The following is a 25327-nucleotide window of genomic DNA, read 5'->3' on the forward strand; positions in this document are numbered from 1 at the left end:
TTGATACGTAGTGTGAGAGTCAATTCATGGTCAAGATACAATATAGTACTTGGAAATGGATGTGCATAGGCCACGTTCCAGTCTTTCAAGGCCAGCGTCAAATTATTACTGATACAAGATCTGATATTTGTTTTTCATGTATGTTCCACAACTCATCTGCTTGACCACTTTTGAAATAACTTGGCAGAAATGTTCATCTGGGAATTATGTGTACAGATATGCTGGTTCAAGGTCAGAGTAAACACCAGCTATTTGTTTGTGTCTCAGCAAGCATGTAATCACTAACACACTAGAGGTAACGGAACATAATTTTGCAAAGATGTTGACAATACTTTCATCAAAGAAGCGATCTTTTCCAACTTGTGCTTGAAAAGGGACAACATGTAAGAAGACCAACTTTCACTGTTTTCAAGTTATTCATTCAAGTTTTTGGACTTTGAATGGAAATTATCTGTATGCTAAACCTGTATGCTAAATGCTGATTGCAATTCATAAGTAAGAAATTAGGTTTAATGAAATAAGCCACTAAAACATGTGTTGCCTATTTAAAAAGTTTCGAGAAATTGGGGCCAGGTATTCATATAATAAATGAACAGGGACAAATAGATCAGGTCCATTCTTTACAAGTCCTTTTACAAGAAAAGGGTCCAACACCTCTTATGATGTGGCAATAGACGAGACAATCAGGTGACAGATCTAAAATTTATTTTGAAATTGTTAAATAAAAACTTATGAAGAACTGAACACACGGACACAATGACAGCTGACATAGAGGTTTGAGCAAACTTGTACAACACTTGGATTTTCAGCTTGCACAATTACAGTGGAGGCTCTGTTACACACCTGCATCTTACTGCAGTAAGCGTAACAAAATATGCTGGTTTCCCTGCATCTTACTGCAGTAAACTTATCAACATATGCCGGTTTCCCTGCATCTTATTACTGCAGTAAGCATAACAAAATATGCCAGTTTCACTGCATCTTACTGCAGTAAGCATAACAAAATATGCCGGTTTCGCAGCCCCAACACTTCTTTGGAAGATTTGATAAAAACAAATAAGGTTATTACAGATATGCTGCAGTAGATGTGGTTGTTTTAAACTGGAGTTTATATCATAGTATTGAACAAACAAAATTCAACATAACTTCTACACCTCAAGTACTGTATCAATTAATCCTAAATGTTAACAACAATCATGAATTGCAGAATTACCCATTTAATTCACAAATTCAATTCCACATTTGCTATTCAACGTCAAATTTAGATCATTTGATTAAATGAATAAAGATGATATTGCTATACAAATAAAATAATAATATTCAAGCAAAGAATTCTGCTAACACAGGCACTGCATACAAGGTAAATAGCGATATTTTCAATGAAGTAGGCATGTACTGTTTGACATCCGGTCAGAATAGAGGAATATGCAAGGCTTTCGAAACTGAACTGAAAAGGTTGAACTATGTGTGAAAACAACTAGGAATAAGTTTAAAAATATTGTGTGATTAATAAGGACATCAAAATTGGATTTACGTATATTTTGCTCCAATCCTGTGTTAAGCTATTTTCTTAAAATTGAAACAACATTTAATGTTAGAAAGTGAATTTGCAAGCTGACAGCATTGTGTTTAGAACAAGACATTTAAAATGCACATACAAATTTTCAAAGATAAAGTAAAAACAGAAAAACGCTATACATACAAGCTAAACATCTATACAATTGATTCAAAATCGGAGAACATTTATACAATTCATTCACTATAAAGTGTATTAACCAAGTGATTTGTTGTAGATTTTTCCACAAAATTTACAAGAACTTGTACTAATTCTTTAGCAAAACTGGGTTGCTCATTTTTCAATTTTAATTCAAAACATTTCAAGAGCAAGCTATTTCAACAAAGATGTCTAAATGTTCACATTTGGATATTTAGCATCACTTGGTTTCAACATCACACCACAATCAGTCATCAAATGTTATAATTGCAATATAGAACATTACTAATATGCTGAAAATATACAATATTCATACTTACACGAGTAAAGAATGGACAACGAACAAGGTCAAGGTCAATATAATTCACCATAGAAATGGCTCATATGATTTATTAATCTTTCCAATACTTAATTACAAGTTCATGATTTGATAACAAATGTGAATTTTGATATAATTGATTAAATGATTAAAATTATTCTTGTTTTATTTTTTTCCAATCTGGGTTATTAGTCATTATTTGACGAATATTATGTATTTACACGATTAATTTTGTACAAATCTAACACCCCTAACAATTGAATAATATGAAACAGATATAGTTGGTAGAATATTTCCCAGCAAAGACAAGCTTCATAGAAGTGCATTTAAAAAAGCAAAGGAATGAACAACAAAAGTTTTAATGTATTGCTTATACATTTCAAAAACTTAGTTTAAAAGAATAAGCAGCTGCAACAGAGATTTTTGATTTTATATACAACATCTGATCACAATACAAATTATTTCTGGAATTAACTGATCGCAATTTGAAACATGTTTGCAACAGTTGTGGAATAAACTTATCGCAACATTTTTGGACAATTTAAACATTTCTTGAACATTTAACTCTTTGCGAAGAATCAATCACACTTCCACGAAAAGTATTATCTCGTGTCATAGGTCACATAAAAGTTGATATAAAATGTAAGCAAGTATTACAAAATGCAAATAAAATTAATGACATATGAAATGCATACTACATGTAACCCACATACAATGACAAAGTAAGCGTCATTAATGTGGATATTGACTTTTTAACATAGCACTAAATGTCTTGGAATGAATGATTTGTTAATTCTACTACTACATATCTAATACAGAAGTTTTAATTGGTAGATATCTACATTGTACAAAAGTTACCAGTATAACCTATTTACTATATTTGAATCAAATACTTTATTCTATTTCAAAGCATGTATATTTCTTACTTCCCTATCCATGGAATCGCAAAACTTTATTTATAACCTTCTGTTCTCAACATTTTTTTTTATGTAATCACACTTATTGACAAATATGTACAGAATCTCCTCGGCATGTAAAATGATTAATTCTTTACAAATTGCTTCTTCCATATTTCTATTTCACAAAATTCCATGTTCATGAGCTACTTTATGAATGATCTTGATCTTAGAGCGTCTAGCTGATGCGGATGTTCTTTATTTGTAAGGTTCTAGGTGATGTAGATGTTACAAAAGCTTGGAAACAGCTGCCATGACGATGTACACTAACATCGAAAGAGGTACAATGAGGTTGCTGCCTGAAATTGCTGCAAGAAGAAAGGACAATTTACAGTTGTTTAAAGGGGAAAGTTAAATGTCAATTTTTTTCTTAGACAGCTATAAAGCAAGAGCATTAATCATGTGAAGACATAACCATTAATGTCCCAAGTAGAAACTAGTAGTCAATTGTCTACACTGGTTATTTCTATGGTTTGGTTGAGGACTGATAATCTTATTTGGTCAATAGTATTTTAATTACTACTGTAGTGTTGCAAATTGATTTTAATTTCAAACTAGCCCAAATGCTAGTTCAGTTTCATACAATTGGCTGCTTATATTTTGTTTAGTTGGCCCATGCAAGCAATTTAATTGGTCAATAGTCATGATTGGGTAAATACTTTTGACTGAACTAAACAATGAACCTGTTTTATACCATTGGCTGCAGTAAAGGTTAAAAAGCCCATCATAAGATGCACTGTTTTGGAATGGACCTTTTTGAGCAATGTGTTGACACTGCATTTCATTGTTCATGTGTAAGATCTGTACTACACTCAATTGCATGGAAAATGTTAAAACCACCACATGACATCAGGGGCCAGTCAAGTAAAATTACTTTAAGTTTTTGGTTTGGTTAAAGTGATAAAAAATGATTGGTCAATATTTATCCAATAATAACTACCCGGTACTAACCAATCAAATTATCTTAATGAGTCTTGCCAATAGATAACCTGTTGACAACTAATTGAAGTTTTATACAATTGGCTGCTGATAATTTGTGGTGCATTTTCTTTGACCGACAGTATTTATTATAATTAGTCCCAGGGGTGAAGAAATTAGTTTAAGTAGCAGGCAATGCCCCTTGTGGGAAGAATTTAAGCCTTTTTTTAACCAAAATTTCTAGTGTTCTGGTGCATGTTTATTTTGTAACAGGGAAACTTATGTACTTGAATATGATACTGAATCTGAGAACTACCCCACTGAATCTGACTAACAGAAGGCCAGACAAGCTCATGTTGCAAACTAACTACGCTTTTTGGTGTCTGGAAAAATATAAAAAAAATTCACACTCCATTGCTTCGCAAATCAGAAACTTCAAAACATCCCCATGACTAATGACGTCACGAATCGAGCTAATGCTGTATTGAAGTCCTAACACGCGGAAACCAAAATAAACAATACCATCAATCGGGGTTTTAAACTGATGTAAACATAAAAACATGACAAAATAACAGATTTTATTTTTGTTGATGCAGGGAAAATAGCCAGGTGAAGATGCTAAAGTAACCGGGTTATTTTACCGGCTTCCGGCCGATTTCTACACCCCTGTAGTCCTTTTCGCTGTAACTGCCAGCTCTCACATTTAACACTGTATAGTATCACCTTGATAGTTCAGTTCCAGTCAAAACAATGAAATTGCAACTTGAATAACAGGAAATGGATAGTCTTTTATCAATTTAGGTGCCAAATCTAGCTGATACAGTTTTCATGGAAAGGCCTAGTAATCAGAGTGAATAAATGATTGAGTGAAAGAATTTCAACTTTTTCAACAGCCAACAAGACTTTTAACATGTTAACAAGGACTTACTTGTGTCTAGGTTTATGCTGACAGGATGTCTGTGCAGGTCTTCACCAACTCCGTAGTTTACATAGTAGACTGCCTTGAAGTGGGCAGCATTTGCCTTGTATATCGTCAATGTTGTCTTCGCAGTTTTTTCATCAACCTGAAGAATAGATATATGTGGGTTAGAGTTTGAGAATACAATGAACCAACAAAGAGTACATACAAATTAAGAAATTTAATTTTAAAAAATAATATACATCAGGGGCGGTATTCATAAAACTTAAAAACACCTATACATTTCTTTTCATTTGACTATATAAATTTTAAGAAATTGACTTAAATTAGAAAAGGACGCTTTATGAATACCGCCCTAGGTTCATTAATTCAATTATTACAATTTGAACTTCATATGAATAACAAATAGTTGAATAGTGACTGGATTTATGCACAAAAGAAGCCATGCTCGTAAAAAGTGGAATAAGAGGCAGACTAAATATCTTTATTTATTTTTTTCCATCACACACAAAAACCTCCACCCACCACACACACAAAGCACCCCCACACACCTCCAGCTGACACACAAACCTCCATTCCCCACACACAAAGCACCACCCAATACACAAACCTCCACCCCACATAAACCTCCACCCCACACAAACCACCACCCCCACACAAACCTCCACCCCACACACAAAGCACCAACCAACACACACACACACACCTCCAGCCCCCGCACAAACCTCCACCCCCACCACACACACCTCCAGCCCCCGAACAAACCTCCACCCCACACACACACACCTCCAGCCCCCGCACAAACCTCCACCCCCCACACACACACCTCCAGCCCCCACACAAACCACCACCCCCGCACAAACCTCCACCCCACACACAAAGCACCAACCAACACACACACACACACCTCCAGCCCCCGCACAAACCTCCACCCCACACGAACCACCATCCCCGCACAAACCTCCCCCCGCACAAACCTCCACCCCACACAAACCTCCAGCCCCCGCACAAAGCACCAACCCACACACACCTCCAGCCCCCGCACAAACCTCCAGCTCCCGCACAAACCTCCACCCCACACACATAGCACCAACCAACACACACACACACCTCCAGCCCCCGCACAAACCTCCAGCCCCCGCTCCCCCCACCCCACACAAACCTCCACCCCACACACAAAGCACCAACCAACACACACACACACCTCCAGCCCCCGCACAAACCTCCAGTCCCCCCACTAACAACCCTCCCCCCACAAACCTCCAACCCACTAACAAACCTCCAACCCACTAACAACCCTCCCCCACACAAACCTCCAATCCACTAACAAACCTACACCCCACTAACAGCCCTCCCCCACACACAAACCTCCGACCCACTTACAAACCTCCACCCCACTAACAGCCCTCCCCCCACACAAACCTCCAACCCACTAACAAACCTCCAACCCACTAACAACCCTCCCCCCACAAACCTACAACCCACTATCAACTCTCCCCCCCCCCACACAAACAACACAAACCTCCAACCCACTAACAACCCTCCCACCAAACACAAACCTCCAACCCACTAACAAACCTACAACCCACTAACAACCCCCCCCCCCCCACACAAACCTCCAACTCACTAAACCCCCCCCCACACACACACACAAGCCTCCAACCCACTAACAAACCTACAACCCACTAACACCCCCCCCACAAACAAACAACATAAACCCACTAACAAACCTCCACCCACATCCTCTACAGTATTTTTATAAACAAAAAAATCAAGAATTTGAACAAATTAGATATTGGTTCCTATTATACATACCGAAGTGCATTCAGCTTTCACAATGTCATATTTTTGCTCAGGATCCTTGACAGCCTCGCCTAGAGTGATCACTTCATTCCTATCAGCAAACTGCCATGACACCATCTCACACATAACATCAGACTGGGAGGTTATTGTGCATTCGATTGGCACATAGTTATCACCGATTGAGCGTGTGATATTCTCGCAATCAATTGTTGGCTTGACTGGAAATAAAATAGTCTTAAAGTTTGAGAGCAGAATTATGATATATTAGTAGTTTTGTATTGTTTGATTTTCTCGTCCTTTTTTATTTTTGGTTTTATCAATATCACTTTTGAATCATCAAGGGTCATAAAAACTTGTGCTGTAGTTCTTCCCTTTGAATAATGACCTCTAATGCAGTTTGATCTTGTACACTATCACTTGTATTTTCTTTACTTGCATGTATTTAAACATCCTATAAAAATGGGAAAACAACATTGAAACTATTGTTTGAAAGAAAACTCATTTTTTACATATAAAGAAATGCTGTATTTCATTCAAGTCCATGAGAAACTTACCAATTTGTACTTTCAGTTTCATAGAGGCGACCTGTGGTTGGTACATTTCGCCAGGAATGTTTGCCTCGCATGACAAGACTTGTTCCATCTCCCGATGTGTAAGATCATACATCTTGTCTATTTTCTTCATGTAGCTAGGACGCTGATTGTCAATGATGGATTTCATGGTGGTTGGAGCACCGGAGTATTTCTCTCCATTCATCATCAGATGGATTTCTGGTTCAGGGTTACTGCCCTCAGCTTGGCACATAGCCTTGCAGATAGAGAAATAAATAAATATCCTGTTTTTAATATACAGTTGAACACCGCTATTCTGAACACCATTTATCCGAAGTAATTTGTTGGGTCCCTACGATTTCTGATTAACGGTTATTCTTTAACTTTTTTTTTATTTCTTTTCAACAAATTTTCATTCTCTTACACCACAGTGATGATGCTATAGTACTACACTCGGGTTCAATCGCCCCGATTCTGAGTGTAAATAGCGAAATAGAGTGCTAAACAAAATTAATGAAAAATAAATTAGCGGCAAAACAGCATATCGATGGTCAGTGTTCAATAATCAAGAATGCTTAATGTAATGAGCATTTTGATTTGTCAACAATGATATCTAAAAATGATCTACCGTGAAATCATTTATATTCGTTGGCATGAAATTTCATGGTTTGCCGAAAAAATACAATTTCGTGGGTACTTGAATTCGTGTTTTTTTCAATTTTTGAAAAAAAAAATCGAATATGCGATCGTCCTAGATCATCTGCATATTCTCCACGCGCTAGCCTGTGATTTCCGACTTTCTACGTCACACGGTTTATGACACTCGCTAAAGTCGTACGAGATGCCAATTAGTGCATATACCCATGTCAATTATCAATTTAATTGGGAATTAAGGTCATAAAAGAAGATGTACCCTGATCATAAATACAGATAGGGGAAGCCATTGAATACCAATTAAGAATTTTGCAAACTGAGAAAACACCGAAAAGGTGCGTATATTTGAGTAAACAAGATCATTTCAATATTTATTCACACGTTTTTGTTTAATAAATATATTGAACGCGTTGTTTTGTACTTTGTCACGTTGGGTGCTCAGTAACCTCCAATGTAATCGATTATTTCATTAAATAAAAAAATCAAGAACAGACACTCATCACGCACATCTTGTAAACCTGGATATTTTCATTAACAGCACATGTTTTAACACGTGCTTCTGTCATTTGGTTAATAAAAACACATTTAATTGATTTGGTTTATTATTTGTTAAAGGCAGATATATAATAACAAAACCATGATAGTAAAATATACAGTGAGACCGGTATAAACGCTGTATACTGATACTTCTGTAACGAATAAACTAGTATGTACATAACATGGCAGTTGATTTCGTGGGATCTTAAATTTGTGGATCACCCTACCCACGAAAACCACTAACATTAATGCCCCACAAACATTAATGATTTCACAGTATATATAGTTTTGCACTCAATTTTGCATTCTTATTTATCAGAGGTTAGTAGAATCATTATCAAACCGCTGATGAATGAGAATGCAAATTTTGTACTTTGACTGTTTTAAAGCTAAAAAGAATTAATGAAGCCATTATGATATGAAGCGCTTCCCAATACACAATACATATTCCATGTATTATTTGACAAAGTTTGCAAGTACATTAATTTTAAAGCTGCGCTCTGACAGATTTAACATTATGACAACTTTGTTATTTTTTGTCTTGGTATGTGCCTGCTGACAAAAGATCAGATTGTAGATTTTCATATTTCTGTTCGAAATTCATGTTTTATGACTAAAAATGCTACTAACGGTTTCAGATAAAAGCATTCTTGAGCCGTACCTTGTAATTTCCAGGTTTTAATTTGTTGGCAGCCTCGTTGACGCCAGCAGGCTGCATAGCACTGAACAGTTCATTATCACCCTGCTTGAGTGACAATTTCACCGAATCCACAGGATCTGAAAAAAGGAAGCAAGGATTGTTAATCAGTTCTATATTAGGTATGACTCCAACAACATATCAACATCACATTGACTTTTATTAATCCAATAAACAGGGATGCTAATTTTCCTCTTTTCAGCTGATTTCTTTTTTGCGTCATGAAACAATGCCATTATTATCATCATTCCGACTACAAGAGACAATGCCACAGTTATCATCATTCCGACTACATGAGACAATGCCATAATTATCATCATTCCGACTACATGAGACAGTGCCATAATTATCATCATTCCGACTACATGAGACAATGCCACAGTTATCATCATTCCGACTACATGAGACAATGCCATTATTATCATCATTCCGTCAACATGAGACAATGCCATAATTATCATCATTCCGACTACATGAGACAATGTCACAGTTATCATCATTCCGACTACATGAGACAATGCCATAAATATCATCATTCCGACTACATGAGACAGTGCCATAATTATCATCATTCCGACTACAAGAGACAGTGCCATAATTATCATCATTCCGACTTCATGAGACAATGCCATTATTATCATTATTCCAACTACATGAGACAATGCCTTAATTATCATCATTCAGACTACATGAGACAATGCCATAATTATCATCATTCCGACTACATGAGACAATGCCATAATTATCATCATTCCAACTTCATAAGACAATGCCATAATTATCATCATTCCAACTACATGAGACAATGCCTCAGTCATCATCATTCCGACTACATGAGACAATGCCATAATTATCATCATTCCGACTACATGAGACAATGCCATAATTATCATCATTCAGACAACATGAGACAGTGCCACAGTTATCATCATTCCCATTACACGAGACAGTGCCACAGTTATCATCATTCCCACTACACGAGACAGTGCCATAATTATCATCATTCCGACTACATGAGACAATGCCATAATTATCATCATTCCGACTACATGAGACAGTGCCATAATTATCATCATTCAGACTACATGAGACAGTGCCATAATTATCATCATTCCCACTACATGAGACAGTGCCATAATTATCATCATTCAGACTACATGAGACAATGCCATAATTATCATCATTCCGACTACATGAGACAATGCCATAATTATCATCATTCAGACTACATGAGACAATGCCATAATTATCATCATTCAGACTACATGAGACAGTGCCATAATTATCATCATTCCCACTACATGAGACAGTGCCATAATTATCATCATTCCCACTACATGAGACAATGCCATAATTATCATCATTCAGACTACATGAGACAGTGCCATAATTATCATCATTCCAACTACATGGGACAGTGCCATAATTATCATCATTCAGACTACATGAGACAGTGCCATAGTTATCATCATTCAGACTACATGAGACAGTGCCATAATTATCATCATTCCGACTATATAAGACAATGCCATAATTATCATCATTCCGACTACAAGTGACAGTGCCATAATTATCATCATTCCGACTACATGAGACAATGCCATAATTATCATCAATCCGACTACATGAGACAGTGCCATAATTATCATCATTCCGACTTCATGAGACAATGCCATAGTTATCACCATTCGGACTACAAGAGACAGTGCCATAGTTATCGTCATTCCGACTACATGAGACAATGCCATAATTACCATCATTCAGACTACATGAGACAATGCCATAATTATCATCATTCCCACTACACGAGACAGTGGCATAATTATCATTATTCCGACTACATGAGACAATGCCATAATTATCATCATTCCCACTACATGAGACAATGCCATAATTATCATCATTCCCACTACATGAGACAATGCCATAATTATCATCATTCCAACTACATGAGACAGTGCCATAATTATCATCATTCAGACTACATGAGACAATGCCATAATTATCATCATTCAGACTACATGAGACAGTGCCTTAATTATCATCATTCCGACTATATAAGACAATGCCATAATTATCATCATTCCGACTACAAGAGACAGTGCCATAATTATTATCATTCCGACTACATGAGACAGTGCCATAATTATCATCATTTCCACTTCACGAGACAGTGCCATAATTATCATCACTCCGACTACATGAGACAATGCCATTATTATCATCATTCCAACTACATGAGACAATGCCATAGTTATCATCATTCAGACTACAAGAGACAGTGCCATAATTATCATCATTCCGACTACATGAGACAATGCCATTATTATCATCATTCCAACTACATGAGACAATGCCATAGTTATCATTATTCCAACTACATGAGACAATGCCATAATTATCATCATTCCGACTACATGAGACAATGCCATAGTTATCATCATTCCAACTACATGAGACAATGCCATAATTATCATCATTCCAACTACATGAGACAATGCCTCAGTCATCATCATTCCGACTACATGAGACAGTGCCATAATTATCATCATTCCGACTACATGAGACAATGCCATAATTATCATCATTCAGACTACATGAGACAGTGCCACAGTTATCATCATTCCCATTACACGAGACAGTGCCACAGTTATCATCATTCCCACTACACGAGACAGTGCCATAATTATCATCATTCCGACTACATGAGACAATGCCATAATCATCATCATTCCGACTACATGAGACAATGCCATAATTATCATCATTCCGACTACATGAGACAATGCCATAATTATCATCATTCAGACTACATGAGACAGTGCCATAATTATCATCATTCCCACTACACGAGACAGTGCCACAGTTATCATCATTCAGACTACATGAGACAATGCCATAATTATCATCATTCAGACTACATGAGACAGTGCCATAATTATCATCATTCCCACTACACGAGACAATGCCATAATTATCATCATTCAGACTACATGAGACAATGCCATAATTATCATCATTCAGACTACATGAGACAGTGCCATAATTATCATCATTCCCACTACATGAGACAGTGCCATAATTATCATCATTCCCACTACATGAGACAGTGCCATAATTATCATCATTCCGACAACATGAGACAGTGCCATAATTATCATCATTCCAACTACATGAGACAGTGCCATAATTATCATCATTCAGACTACATGAGACAGTGCCATAGTTATCATCATTCAGACTACATGAGACAGTGCCATAATTATCATCATTCCGACTATATAAGACAATGCAATAATTATCATCATTCCGACTACAAGAGACAGTGCCATAATTATCATCATTCCGACTACATGAGACAGTGCCATAATTATCATCATTCCGACTACATGAGACAATGCCATAGTTATCATCATTCCGACTACAAGAGACAGTGCCATAGTTATCATCATTCCGACTACATGAGACAATGCCATAATTATCATCATTCAGACTACATGAGACAATGCCATAATTATCATCATTCCGACTACACGAGACAGTGCCATAGTTATCATCATTCCGACTACAAGAGACAGTGCCATAATTATCATCATTCAGACTACATGAGACAATGCCATAATTATCATCATTCAGACTACATGAGACAATGCCATAATTATCATCATTCAAACTACATGAGACAGTGCCATAATTATCATCATTCCAACTACATGAGACAGTGCCATAATTATCATCATTCAGACTACATGAGACAGTGCCATAATTATCATCATTCAGACTACATGAGACAGTGCCATAATTATCATCATTCAGACTACATGAGACAGTGCCATAATTATCATCATTCAGACTACATGAGACAGTGCCATAATTATCATCATTCAGACTACATGAGACAGTGCCATAATTATCATCATTCCGACTATATAAGACAGTGCCATAATTATCATCATTCCGACTACATGAGACAGTGCCATAATTATCATCATTCCGACTACATGAGACAATGCCATAATTATCATCATTCAGACTACATGAGACAATGCCATAATTATCATCATTCCGACTACACGAGACAGTGCCATAGTTATCATCATTCCGACTACAAGAGACAGTGCCATAATTATCATCATTCCGACTACATGAGACAGTGCCATAATTATCATCATTCAGACTACATGAGACAATGCCATAATTATCATCATTCTGACTACACGAGACAGTGCCATAGTTATCATCATTCCGACTACAAGAGACAGTGCCATAATTATCATCATTCCGACTACATGAGACAATGCCATAATTATCATCATTCAGACTACATGAGACAATGCCATAATTATCATCATTCCGACTACACGAGACAGTGCCATAGTTATCATCATTCCGACTACAAGAGACAGTGCCATAATTATCATCATTCAGACTACAAGAGACAGTGCCATAATTATCATCATTCCAACTACATGAGACAGTGCCATAATTATCATCATTCCAACTACATGGGACAGTGCCATAATTATCATCATTCAGACTACATGAGACAATGCCATAGTTATCATCATTCAGACTACATGAGACAGTGCCATAATTATCATCATTCCAACTATATAAGACAATGCCATAATTATCATCATTCCGACTACAAGAGACAGTGCCATAATTATCATCATTCCGACTACATGAGACAGTGCCATAATTATCATCATTCAGACTTCATGAGACAATGCCATTATTATCATCATTCAGACTACATGAGACAGTGCCACAGTTATCATCATTCCCATTACACGAGACAGTGCCACAGTTATCATCATTCCCACTACACGAGACAGGGCCATAATTATCATCATTCCGACTACATGAGACAATGCCATAATTATCATCATTCCGACTACATGAGACAATGCCATAATTATCATCATTCCGACTACATGAGACAATGCCATAATTATCATCATTCAGACTACATGAGACAGTGCCATAATTATCATCATTCCCACTACACGAGACAGTGCCACAGTTATCATCATTCAGACTACATGACACAATGCCATAATTATCATCATTCAGACTACATGAGACAGTGCCATAATTATCATCATTCCCACTACACGAGACAATGCCATAATTATCATCATTCAGACTACATGAGACAATGCCATAATTATCATCATTCAGACTACATGAGACAGTGCCATAATTATCATCATTCCGACTACATGAGACAGTGCCATAATTATCATCATTCCCACTACATGAGACAGTGCCATAATTATCATCATTCCGACAACATGAGACAGTGCCATAATTATCATCATTCCAACTACATGGGACAGTGCCATAATTATCATCATTCAGACTACATGAGACAGTGCCATAGTTATCATCATTCAGGCTACATGAGACAGTGCCATAATTATCATCATTCCGACTAGATAAGATGATGCAATAATTATCATCATTCCGACTACAAGAGACAGTGCCATAATTATCATCATTCCGACTACATGACACAGTGCCATAATTATCATCATTCCGACTTCATGAGACAATGCCATAGTTATCATCATTCCGACTACAAGAGACAGTGCCATAGTTATCATCATTCCGACTTCATGAGACAATGCCATAATTATCATCATTCAGACTACATGAGACAATGCCATAATTATCATCATTCCGACTACACGAGACAGTGCCATAGTTATCATCATTCCGACTACAAGAGACAGTGCCATAATTATCATCATTCAGACTACATGAGACAGTGCCATAATTATCATCATTCAGACTACATGAGACAATGCCATAATTATCATCATTCAAACTACATGAGACAGTGCCATAATTATCATCATTCCAACTACATGGGACAGTGCCATAATTATCATCATTCAGACTACATGAGACAGTGCCATAATTATCATCATTCCGACTACATGAGACAGTGCCATAATTATCATCATTCAGACTACATGAGACAGTGCCATAATTATCATCATTCAGACTACATGAGACAGTGCCATAATTATCATCATTCAGACTACATGAGACAATGCCATAGTTATCATCATTCAGACTACATGAGACAGTGCCATAATTATCATCATTCCGACTACATAAGACAATGCCATAATTATCATCATTCCGACTACAAGAGACAGTGCCATAATTATCATCATTCCGACTACATGAGACAATGCCATAATTATCATCATTCAGACTACATGAGACAATGCCATAATTATCATCATTCCGACTACACGAGACAGTGCCATAGTTATCATCATTCCGACTACAAGAGACAGTGCCATAATTATCATCATTCCGACTACATGAGACAATGCCATAATTATCATCATTCAGACTACATGAGACAATGCCATAATTATCATCATTCAGACTACACGAGACAGTGCCATAGTTATCATCATTCCGACTACAAGAGACAGTTCCATAATTATCATCATTCCGACTACATGAGACAATGCCATAATTATCATCATTCAGACTACATGAGACAATGCCATAGTTATCATCATTCCGACTACACGAGACAGTGCCATAGTTATCATCATTCCGACTACAAGAGACAGTGCCATAATTATCATCATTCCGACTACAAGAGACAGTGCCATAATTATCATCATTCCAACTACATGAGACAGTGCCATAATTATCATCATTCCAACTACATGGGACAGTGCCATAATTATCATCATTCAGACTACATGAGACAATGCCATAGTTATCATCATTCAGACTACATGAGACAATGCCATAATTATCATCATTCCGACTATATAAGACAATGCCATAATTATCATCATTCCGACTACAAGAGACAGTGCCATAATTATCATCATTCCGACTACATGAGACAGTGCCATAATTATCATCATTCAGACTTCATGAGACAGTGCCATAATTATCATCATTCCGACTACACGAGACAGTGCCATAATTATCATCATTCAGACTACACGAGACAGTGCCATAATTATCATCATTCAGACTACACGAGACAGTGCCATTATTATCATCATTCCCACCATATGAGATGTGGTTATCATCATTCCCACCATATGAGACGTGGTTATCATCATTCCCACCATATGAGAAGTGCTTATTATCATTCCGACCATATGAGAAGTGGTTATCATCATTCCCACCATATGAGACGTGGTTATCATCATTCCCACCATATGAGATGTGGTTATCATCATTCCCACCATATGAGACGTGGTTATCATCATTCGGACCATATTAGATGTGGTTACTATCATTCCCACCATATGAGACGTGGTTATCATCATTCCGACCATATGAGACGTGGTTATCATCATTCCCACCATATGAGACGTGGTTATCATCATTCCCACCATATGAGACGTGGTTATCATCATTCCCACCATATGAGACGTGGTTATCATCATTCCCACCATATGAGACGTGGTTATCATCATTCCCACCATATGAGACGTGGTTATCATCATTCCGACCATATGAGACGTGGTTACTATCATTCCCACCATATGAGACGTGGTTATCATCATTCCGACCATATGAGACGTGGTTATCATCATTCCGACCATATGAAATGTGGTTATCATCATTCCGACCATATGAAATGTGGTTATCATCATTCCCACCATATGAGACGTGGTTATCATCATTCCCACCATATGAGACGTGGTTATCATCATTCCGACCATATGAGACGTGGTTATCATCATTCCCACCATATGAGACGTGGTTATCATCATTCCGACCATATTTGACGAGGTTATCATCATTCCCACCATATGTGACCTAGCTATTGTCATTCTAACTTTATGTTTGAGACTTATTTATCGCTATTTGACTATATGAGACACGGTTAGCTTCTTATGACTGCATTTGAGCCTTAATTCGTCATACCGACTATACGAGACATGGTCATCGTCATTCGGACTATATTTATGAAACCAAAATATCGTCATTCCTACTATTTGACCATGGTTATTGTCGTTCTGACCTTAAGAAACATGGTTATCAATATTTCGACTATACGAGATCTAGTTATTGTCATCAACTAATCGCTATAGTGACTAAATGTGACGTGGTTATGTAATGTTCTAACCATATGAGGCATATTTATCAGCATTCTGACAATATGAGACATAGAGGATATTTGTTTATTTCAGTGTAAGATCATATTTTATTTCACAAGTGTCATAGAAAAACATATTTTCACTTGTGGCAAAGCCACGAGTGAAAATATAGTTTTTCTATGATCTCGACTGAAATTAAATACGATCTTACACTGAAATAAACAAATTTTCTGTTTCTTTTATGCTTATTTTTGGAGTTTTATTAGTTTTTTAATTTATTTCTTAATAACCCCCTTTTTTGAAAAGGGTGTTATTTACGCCGCTACCTGTGCCCCTCAGGCAAAATTATAGCTGTCAACTTTTCTATTTCCGGTTTGTTGAGAAAAAGTTCTCTGCTATTCATTCTTATTGTTTATTATTCGCTCGTTTTTAGTGCAAAGCTTTTATGAACAGTAATCAATGAAGTTTAATAAGTGCACATATGTTTCAAAAAATAACGAAAACACTTTTATTTTAAGCAGGGCATGCATACATAACCAAATTACTACGCCGCTGTTTAGTGAAGGAAAATTTGGAAGGTCAAATGTGATAGCAAAACAAATGCGGATAATCATGAATTTTAAACATTTTTCTTAGTTTTAGAGTGTGTTTTATGATACATGGATATTCAGTCATCTTACTGTCAGAGACCAGCCTGTTTTGCTTGAAGACAGGTCGTTTTCAAGGTAATGATGAGGACCACGCTAGTTTGTTGACATATTTTGAGACGTGGGTGGGGTAAAAATATCAGATTATCTGTAAATTGTTGTGTGAATTTTCCGGGAAGCTCGTTTTACGTATTACAACGACAAACAGTTAAAAATAAATTTGAACGATGATATAACATTCTTTTTATGTTCGAACAGTTGTTATCGTCTGTAATTTATTTGGTATGAAAGCAAATGTTCCAACATTCAGCTTCAAGATCAAGAAAACGTTTGAAAAACAGGATAACCGGTAATAAACTGTAAGTTGTTAATTTCCAAATATATATTTATTTAAATGTAAAAAACATTTTTTTGAATTTGCCAACATTTTCTGGTTCAAAGTGAAGTGTTCTGTTTTGATCAAGGGGAAGTAACTACAAAGGATTTTTAAAGTAGTTCTGAAACATGATGCATGGTTATCATCATTTCAGCTAGATGAGACATGATTAACATCATTCCAACTATCTGATAAACATTGTCAATAGTTAACTTACGAACAACGGTAACTTGGACTGTCTTCTGGTCAATGACTGTTGTACCACCTTGGAGAAGTGAACAAGTGTAAATACCATCATCACTGTATGTTACCCCTGCAAAATATGGTACAGGGTTAATAGGAGCATCAAGATATTTAGCCTAAAAAAATTTAGGCAAATTTGTTCATTGAAACAATATATGATACATTACTGGTACAAAATTTGTAAACATTAAATATTTTACAAACATTACATTTTATATTTCTTTTAAAAACAGCTTTAAAATATTTATTTAAAAGTTTACAAAGTATAATCACTTATGTTATAATGAACATTCTGAACAAAAAGAAATCTACGGTAAGCGCAGTGGTCAAATTATGTGTCTTGCTCAGATTAAACATTTTGGTACATCAAAATACATATCATAACAAATGACATGCATTAAATTTTAGACAAATATTCATTTACTAATTGAAAAAATTGTATATATTTTTTCAACAAGACAGGAACTCGGAGCACATATTTAACCATACTAATATGCATCTAAACCTTCATACACCAATATTCACAGTTAAGACTGACCTGTCAAGTAAGACAACCAAAAACAATTTTATAAAAATATGATCAAACATTAAGATATTTAACAGAAATTTGTAGCTGTCTTTTGCAAAAAAAAACACACAATTAATGTTCCCTTTCTAGGGCTCACTGAACAAATCTAGATCCATCACACAACAGGTCAATCAAACTAGAATAATAACATGCACAAGTATTATACAACAAGAACACTAGAAAAGCACCTCAAACATGCAGTGCAAGGAAAAGAGTATACAACAATGTAATTAGTAGAGAGCTGATAGCTATTAAGGGTAAATCACCAAACGGAATAAAAAGCTTAACATTTTTGTTCAACATAAAAAAATCATTAAATTTTCCATTATTCTTTTATTTTTTTGCCCATTCTCATTAGCATTCTTGAATTGCTTAAATCATTCCCACAATCCTGGCAAAAAGCCAACAGTGAATAAATGGAATGGGTTGTTATACAAATGATGACAATGATGATGATAATGACATAGATGATGATGGCAAAGATAATGAAGATAATGGTTACATAGACATTGACATAAAACAGTTGGAGAAACATATTATAGGGAAGGCTCATCAGGAAAGAAACTGTGATCAAGAAGGGGACCAAAATTGACAGAAAAAAGGATACAATGTCTTTAAATGTGTACAATAAATTTCATGCAGTGAACAGCATCATAATGTTGCACATAATGCAGGTATTGGTACCATGCTAACTTATCGCCCACATGCCCTTCCTTAAACTATTTAACTCAATTATTACTTAGAGACATTCCTTTATTTGCATAAATATTGCAAAAGTAGAAATTTCTTTTTCTCTCATAAAATCTGGTTATATCAGGAGGACAACTTCTTTTAGTTTCTTTTCTCTGATACTTTCATCTTCATATCTGCTTAAAAAGTATGTTACATATTTAAGTTCTAATATTATCACTCTAATAATAATGACTATGTATTACTGGAATGTATCTATGCAATGTTTTATAATTAGTAAAACAACAACTAAACTGTTTAATTCTATGAGAAGGTAGTCTACATAAACATAAAAAAAGCATTGCACATTTGTTTGACTGGATATTGTGCCTAACAAAGCAATAACTTCCCTGGCAAGTAGATTTTGATGACAACTGATCAATTTAAGTGACTACATTCTCATATATAAATAGTAATATTAAATTAACTGTATTATGTATTAAGTATGCTGGCTCAAGTCAAAATAAAATCAGGTTAGTTTGTGGATGAAAATAAAAAAATATAATTAGGTTGTTTATAGCAATCTTTTTTTTTTAATATATCAAGTCATAACTTTGTAAATTTAAGCCAGCCACTTAAACTATTTTCAGTAATAACAGTCAAGTTTTCTCTATCAACCTTTCAACTGTAGAGTGAAGGAATAACCAGCTGCATCAGGAGCATATTCAAATTTAAATTTAGAATCTTGGCCATTGAAGTATGTGTCTGCAGCAGCCTTATCCGGATAAAAACCATCTGTCAATTTAATGGTGGTTCCACTGATGTCAGTATATGACCAGGAAACTCTGTCAAGCAAAGGATTGTGAAGCATGAGCCAAGTGTACACAAAATTTCATAATTCCATGGATATCTCAAATTTGATTGCATATTAACATCCCCCCAAGTCACATCCAAAACTTCCTAAAATATATCAACTGTATATTATGTTTTGAGGTTTGTTCCATGGTAATTATACAATTTAAATGCTGAATACAAAAGGAGCAACCTGGTTTTATATTATCTTTAATGTTATGTTCAGAAAAAACATTGTTCAAATATTATAATTATGTAATGCAAAAAGCTCAGAATTCTTCAAATGAATACCACATGGTTATAACATTATCACGACTCATTCTTTTTCACAACAGTTGATCATATATATATCAGCATTATGAATATATTTTAAACTGTTTTATTAAAGCACATAAATACATATTTATTAGTTTGAAAAGCTTGGCAATGGCAGAAGCAGAGATAACATATATGTGCAGAAGCACATGAGTTGATGAAGACATGTATGCAAATTGCCTTACAATGTAAAGTTAAGAGGTTGCCATTTGGCTTGCTTAGTGACCCAGCTAAGTTTCACATATTAATATGCAAAGTTTCAAAAGTTGTTGTTCAGGTTTTTAACTTTTCCTGCAAATTTTATGGGGTAATAGCAAACAATAAAAGATTATCTTGAATACCAATATATTATAAAGGTGCCAAAACACAAAAATACTGATATTACACAAAAAATCAAAGCTAACAACGGGATACTTGTGCAAATAAGAATATTAAACAATATCATTTCTAGTGGCAACAAACAAACACATGCAGCACCTAAAGCATCAAACAGAAAATTGAAAGGACACAAGAGAAGATGAAGTGGGGAATATATAACCACCTAAAATGGACAATATGAAGTGATATCCATTGGCTTCTTGTGAATATTGCAATGAATGTTTTGTTTCATCTACACTGTCGTGCAAGTAAAATGAGTTGTATGTTATATTCTTCATCTGCCCTGCAGAAGAAGTGAACGTCCAGAATGTTCTAAAAGAGATGAGAAATATATGTTAAGATAAAGGGATAAAAAATACAAATGTTTTTTTTTTTAAATATGTCTATGAGTGTGTTACAGCAGTGTTTCACCTTATATAAAGCAGAGGCATGTCCCTTTCCCCCACTAAACTAATTCCATGTAAATTCTACTTATTTATACCTGAAATCTTTAAAGTGAATGCATAACCAGTGGCTATTTCTTCATATAAAAGATTGTATTTTGCCATCGGTACATCAGATTCCAAAGAGAAACTTTGCATTGAAAGCTTCTTCACATTTCTAGTGGATGTCGAAGTAAAACTCCAGTTGATGCTGTTAAAATGTATGAGTAGTCTTATAACCGATAAAAACATACATGAGCATACCGGAAAATTGTTGCTAAGAGTTTATTGAAATACACCATACCCCTGAAAACAATAAATCTTTTGAATGTTAAAATAGAATGTTAAACAAAGCCGGCATCTGAAAAGAAAACATTAAAATGAGTGATTGTGTGACTTGTGAAAATGCAGGTGAAAGAGTTGATAATTTAAGAGTTAAAACAAGATATTTTTATCGCAAAAAAATGCCAAACCATATAAATATATAAATACTAAGAAGACATCTACTTATAGGCAAAGAAATCTGTTTAGGTTTGCGTAACACACTATTTGTGATGCAAATAACAATTCCACAAGGGATTAGCTTCTACTTTTCTAACTTTTTGAAAGTCAAAAAGCTATTGCTACTGTATCTGTTATCATGTTATCATATCAAGAGAGGAGCACAGCAATCGATACATCAACCCTAAATAAAGTTATTCAGTTACAACCATTCTTCTAATTTAAGTCACTGTGACCATGACCTTAACCTTAGAGACTCCCATGAAAGATCCCTATAAACCCCTACTACATACCAAGTTTGGTCACAATGTGTCAACTCCAATTTGTGAAAATCTGGTTAATAAAATTTGTAGGAATGGGAAAAAGACAATAATTTATGATGAATGTATCACTAAGCGTATACTATTATATGGGAAATATGTATATAATCTGTAGGCATGTGTATAGGCATTACTATGCTTACATCAGACTTTTTAAAGAAATCTCAAACCAGAGCTTATCAATTTAAATTATTGTGTTCTACAGCTATTTCATTAGATACAGAAGGAACTTAATTATTACATAAATTATTATAGATAAAGAAATGTAATGGAGGCATAACCATTTTAGTATTAAGGTAAAAAAAAATCAGCCTTGCGATTAGTTGCAGCCAATTTGAAGTACACCCACTCTGAACATCTTAGAAGAAATTATAAGTTGTGTGAATTTTCTGCCTTTAGCCATACAAATATCACAAAATTGTCCTTTATATTAGGATGGTTACATTTTGATGAAAACGGCATGAAGTATTGGTTGCATAAATGTCATTTTATTTATATTCCTGTATTTTTCTGTCAATAGATAAAACAAATTACATTCGATGATTAGAGTAATAGAAAGCTCCAAACTTTAATTATATACCGTTTTCAGAAAATGTTTACAAACAGAGGAAATGAAGCAGTTTTGGTTGTGCTAATGCTTTTTCTGGTTGTATTACATACGGATAATCTTAAGAGCGAATTTGAATCCATTTCCTTCAGCAGTGTATGTAAGGTCATAATGTGGATTTCCTGAGTCTACTCTAAAATATTCTGCTGATGATTCAGCTGGATAGAAACCAGTCGTTAGGTTTCTTTTCTTCTCTTTGTGGTCCTTAAACTCCCACGTTATCCTAACAAAACAGAAATTCAAATTTATTAAAGAACTGAAAACAAATGTTTGTGTTTTATCATAATCAGCTAGTGTTAAAAACACAGAACAGCTATTAGATTCACTGCTTCACAATTTCAGGCTAGTACATTAAGTGTGTGACCTAATAAGATCAAGGTCAGTACCATCTAGGGATAAAAAAAAACACACCACACCAACTCAAGTAATGTGTTATAAACTAACATAATATATAGAGGGAAAATCTATATCCTCCAGCAGTGGGACCTATTCAAAGGTATATTTCGGAATGTCGAGCTCAACATTTGGTCGGATCATTTCAACATTTTCGTTCAGATAAGAGGATTGGTTTGTCAAAGTTTTTTGACCATGAGAGGTTCTCTTTTTCCAACTAATGCTGAAAGTAAATAGAGATCAAGAAAATAAATTTATCTGATATTTCACTACAATGACTGAAATACATGAAAACATAAAACAACAAACATTTCTCATATGTGCCACTACCAGGTGCGTGTAATTTCTGGACTCCTGCGCACCAAAGATGGAACAAAGTTTTTTGTTAGCAACGGTGAACATAGAGTACAGGGCTGTATTCATAATCAATCTTAGGCACTTCCTTTAACTTATTTGATTTATTAAAATGTTCATTGTAAAATAATAGAAAAGTGATTGAACCATATAAGTTGTTTTACAGCACACAAGTTTATAGCAATAACATTTTTTTTAATCTAAGTAAATGAAAATATTGCTTTTCAGAAATTACAAAGTCATATGGTATGACAAGTTAGAACGTTGAATCAGTAAGGTAACTTAATTCAGGAAATTACTTAAGATGCTTTATGAATACAAGCCATGCTTTATATCAGTGGCATGACTTTATTGTTATGCTGTGAAATAAAGGCAGCTCAAAGCAGGTAACCTTAGAGTATAAACTTATAAGTTTCCAGGTCCAATAAGACTTCTAAGATATACACTGTAAAAGGTCATGTTTTGTATGAGAAAGATAAATTTAGCATGAAATAGACAGAATAAAAGGCCATTTCGAACCAGGGTCTGTCTTCAGGTAGGCAAGTAAAAACAATTATCCCACTTTGAATTAAACAAGTCTCTTCAAGTGTACTACCCATATACCTACAAGATTTATCATTTCAATTAAGCTATTAACAAAGTACAAACTAATAAAACAAATTGTAGACCCGGACAACAACAATATCTTGACTTCAACTTTTAAATAATCAGATATATTAAGAGCTCGTTTCCGATACTCCTTTATTTTATTTTACTAATTTTACAATGACAAATGGGATTTCTAGTTTAAGTTTATAATGACCAATGAAAATTTTATTCAGTTCATATCTGTGAGTTATATTCAATAAAGAGTCAGTACTTGTTTGACAAAGGGATGTTTAAACAAGGAAGAGGCTAGCGAACAGAACTGGTACAGCAAGACAAAAACTAGAAGCAGAAACAATCAGGTAGGGCAGAAATAATCATAGGGTGGTGTAAACACCAGCGAGATGAAACATACAAGGTAATCAAACACCCACCAGATGAAAAATGCAGGGTAGACAAACACCAGCGAGACAAAACTTAAATTGAGTCATTTTGTAATGTCGCGAATGACACAAAAAGATCATTAGGGTAACAAACAGACAAAAATGACCAATAGGGTAGCGAAAAGACAAACACAAAATTATCAGTAGAGAAGCGAACAGACAAACATAAAAATGACCAATAGGGTAGCAAACAAACAACCACGAAAAATGACCAATAGGGTAGCAAGCAGACAACCACGAAAAATGACCAATAGGGTAGCAAGCAGACAACCACGAAAATGACCAATAGGGTAGAGAACAGACAAATATGAAAATGACCAATAGGGAAGCAAACAGACAACCACGAAAATGACCAATAGGGTAGCAAACAGACCACCAAGAAAAGACAAAACAGGGTAGAAACATAACAAAGGTATCAGAAACAAGAAGTAATGGTAGCTTACATAAACATGAGGATGAATGATGAATGAATAATGTTTGACCATAG

The 25327-nt window shown here is 35.2% G+C and overlaps 1 protein-coding gene across 5 annotated transcripts in view; it reads right to left on the reverse strand.

Annotated features, from left to right (window-relative positions):
• Positions 1-688: 688 nt before the first annotated feature.
• LOC128216190 (uncharacterized) overlaps positions 689-25327 on the reverse strand; it is a 59325-nt gene continuing 34686 nt past the window's right edge. The window contains exons 3-9 of one of the 5 annotated variants that reach the window (XM_052922923.1): positions 20349-20515; positions 18408-18503; positions 9033-9148; positions 7184-7436; positions 6642-6847; positions 4836-4971; positions 689-3297 (exon numbers count right to left, since the gene is read on the reverse strand). In XM_052922923.1, coding sequence (XP_052778883.1) covers positions 3218-3297; positions 4836-4971; positions 6642-6847; positions 7184-7436; positions 9033-9148; positions 18408-18503; positions 20349-20515 — 1054 coding nt within the window. In that variant the 3' untranslated portion in view covers positions 689-3217. Of the gene's footprint in view, positions 3298-4835; positions 4972-6641; positions 6848-7183; positions 7437-9032; positions 9149-18407; positions 18504-20348; positions 20516-21378; positions 21528-21696; positions 21849-23118; positions 23289-25327 lie in introns of all 5 variants that reach the window. The other 4 variants (XM_052923068.1, XM_052922995.1, XM_052922860.1 and 1 more) reach the window with 4 other exon arrangements.

This window comes from Mya arenaria, chromosome 1 (assembly GCF_026914265.1).
Source record: "Mya arenaria isolate MELC-2E11 chromosome 1, ASM2691426v1".
NCBI classification, from domain to species: domain Eukaryota; kingdom Metazoa; phylum Mollusca; class Bivalvia; order Myida; family Myidae; genus Mya; species Mya arenaria.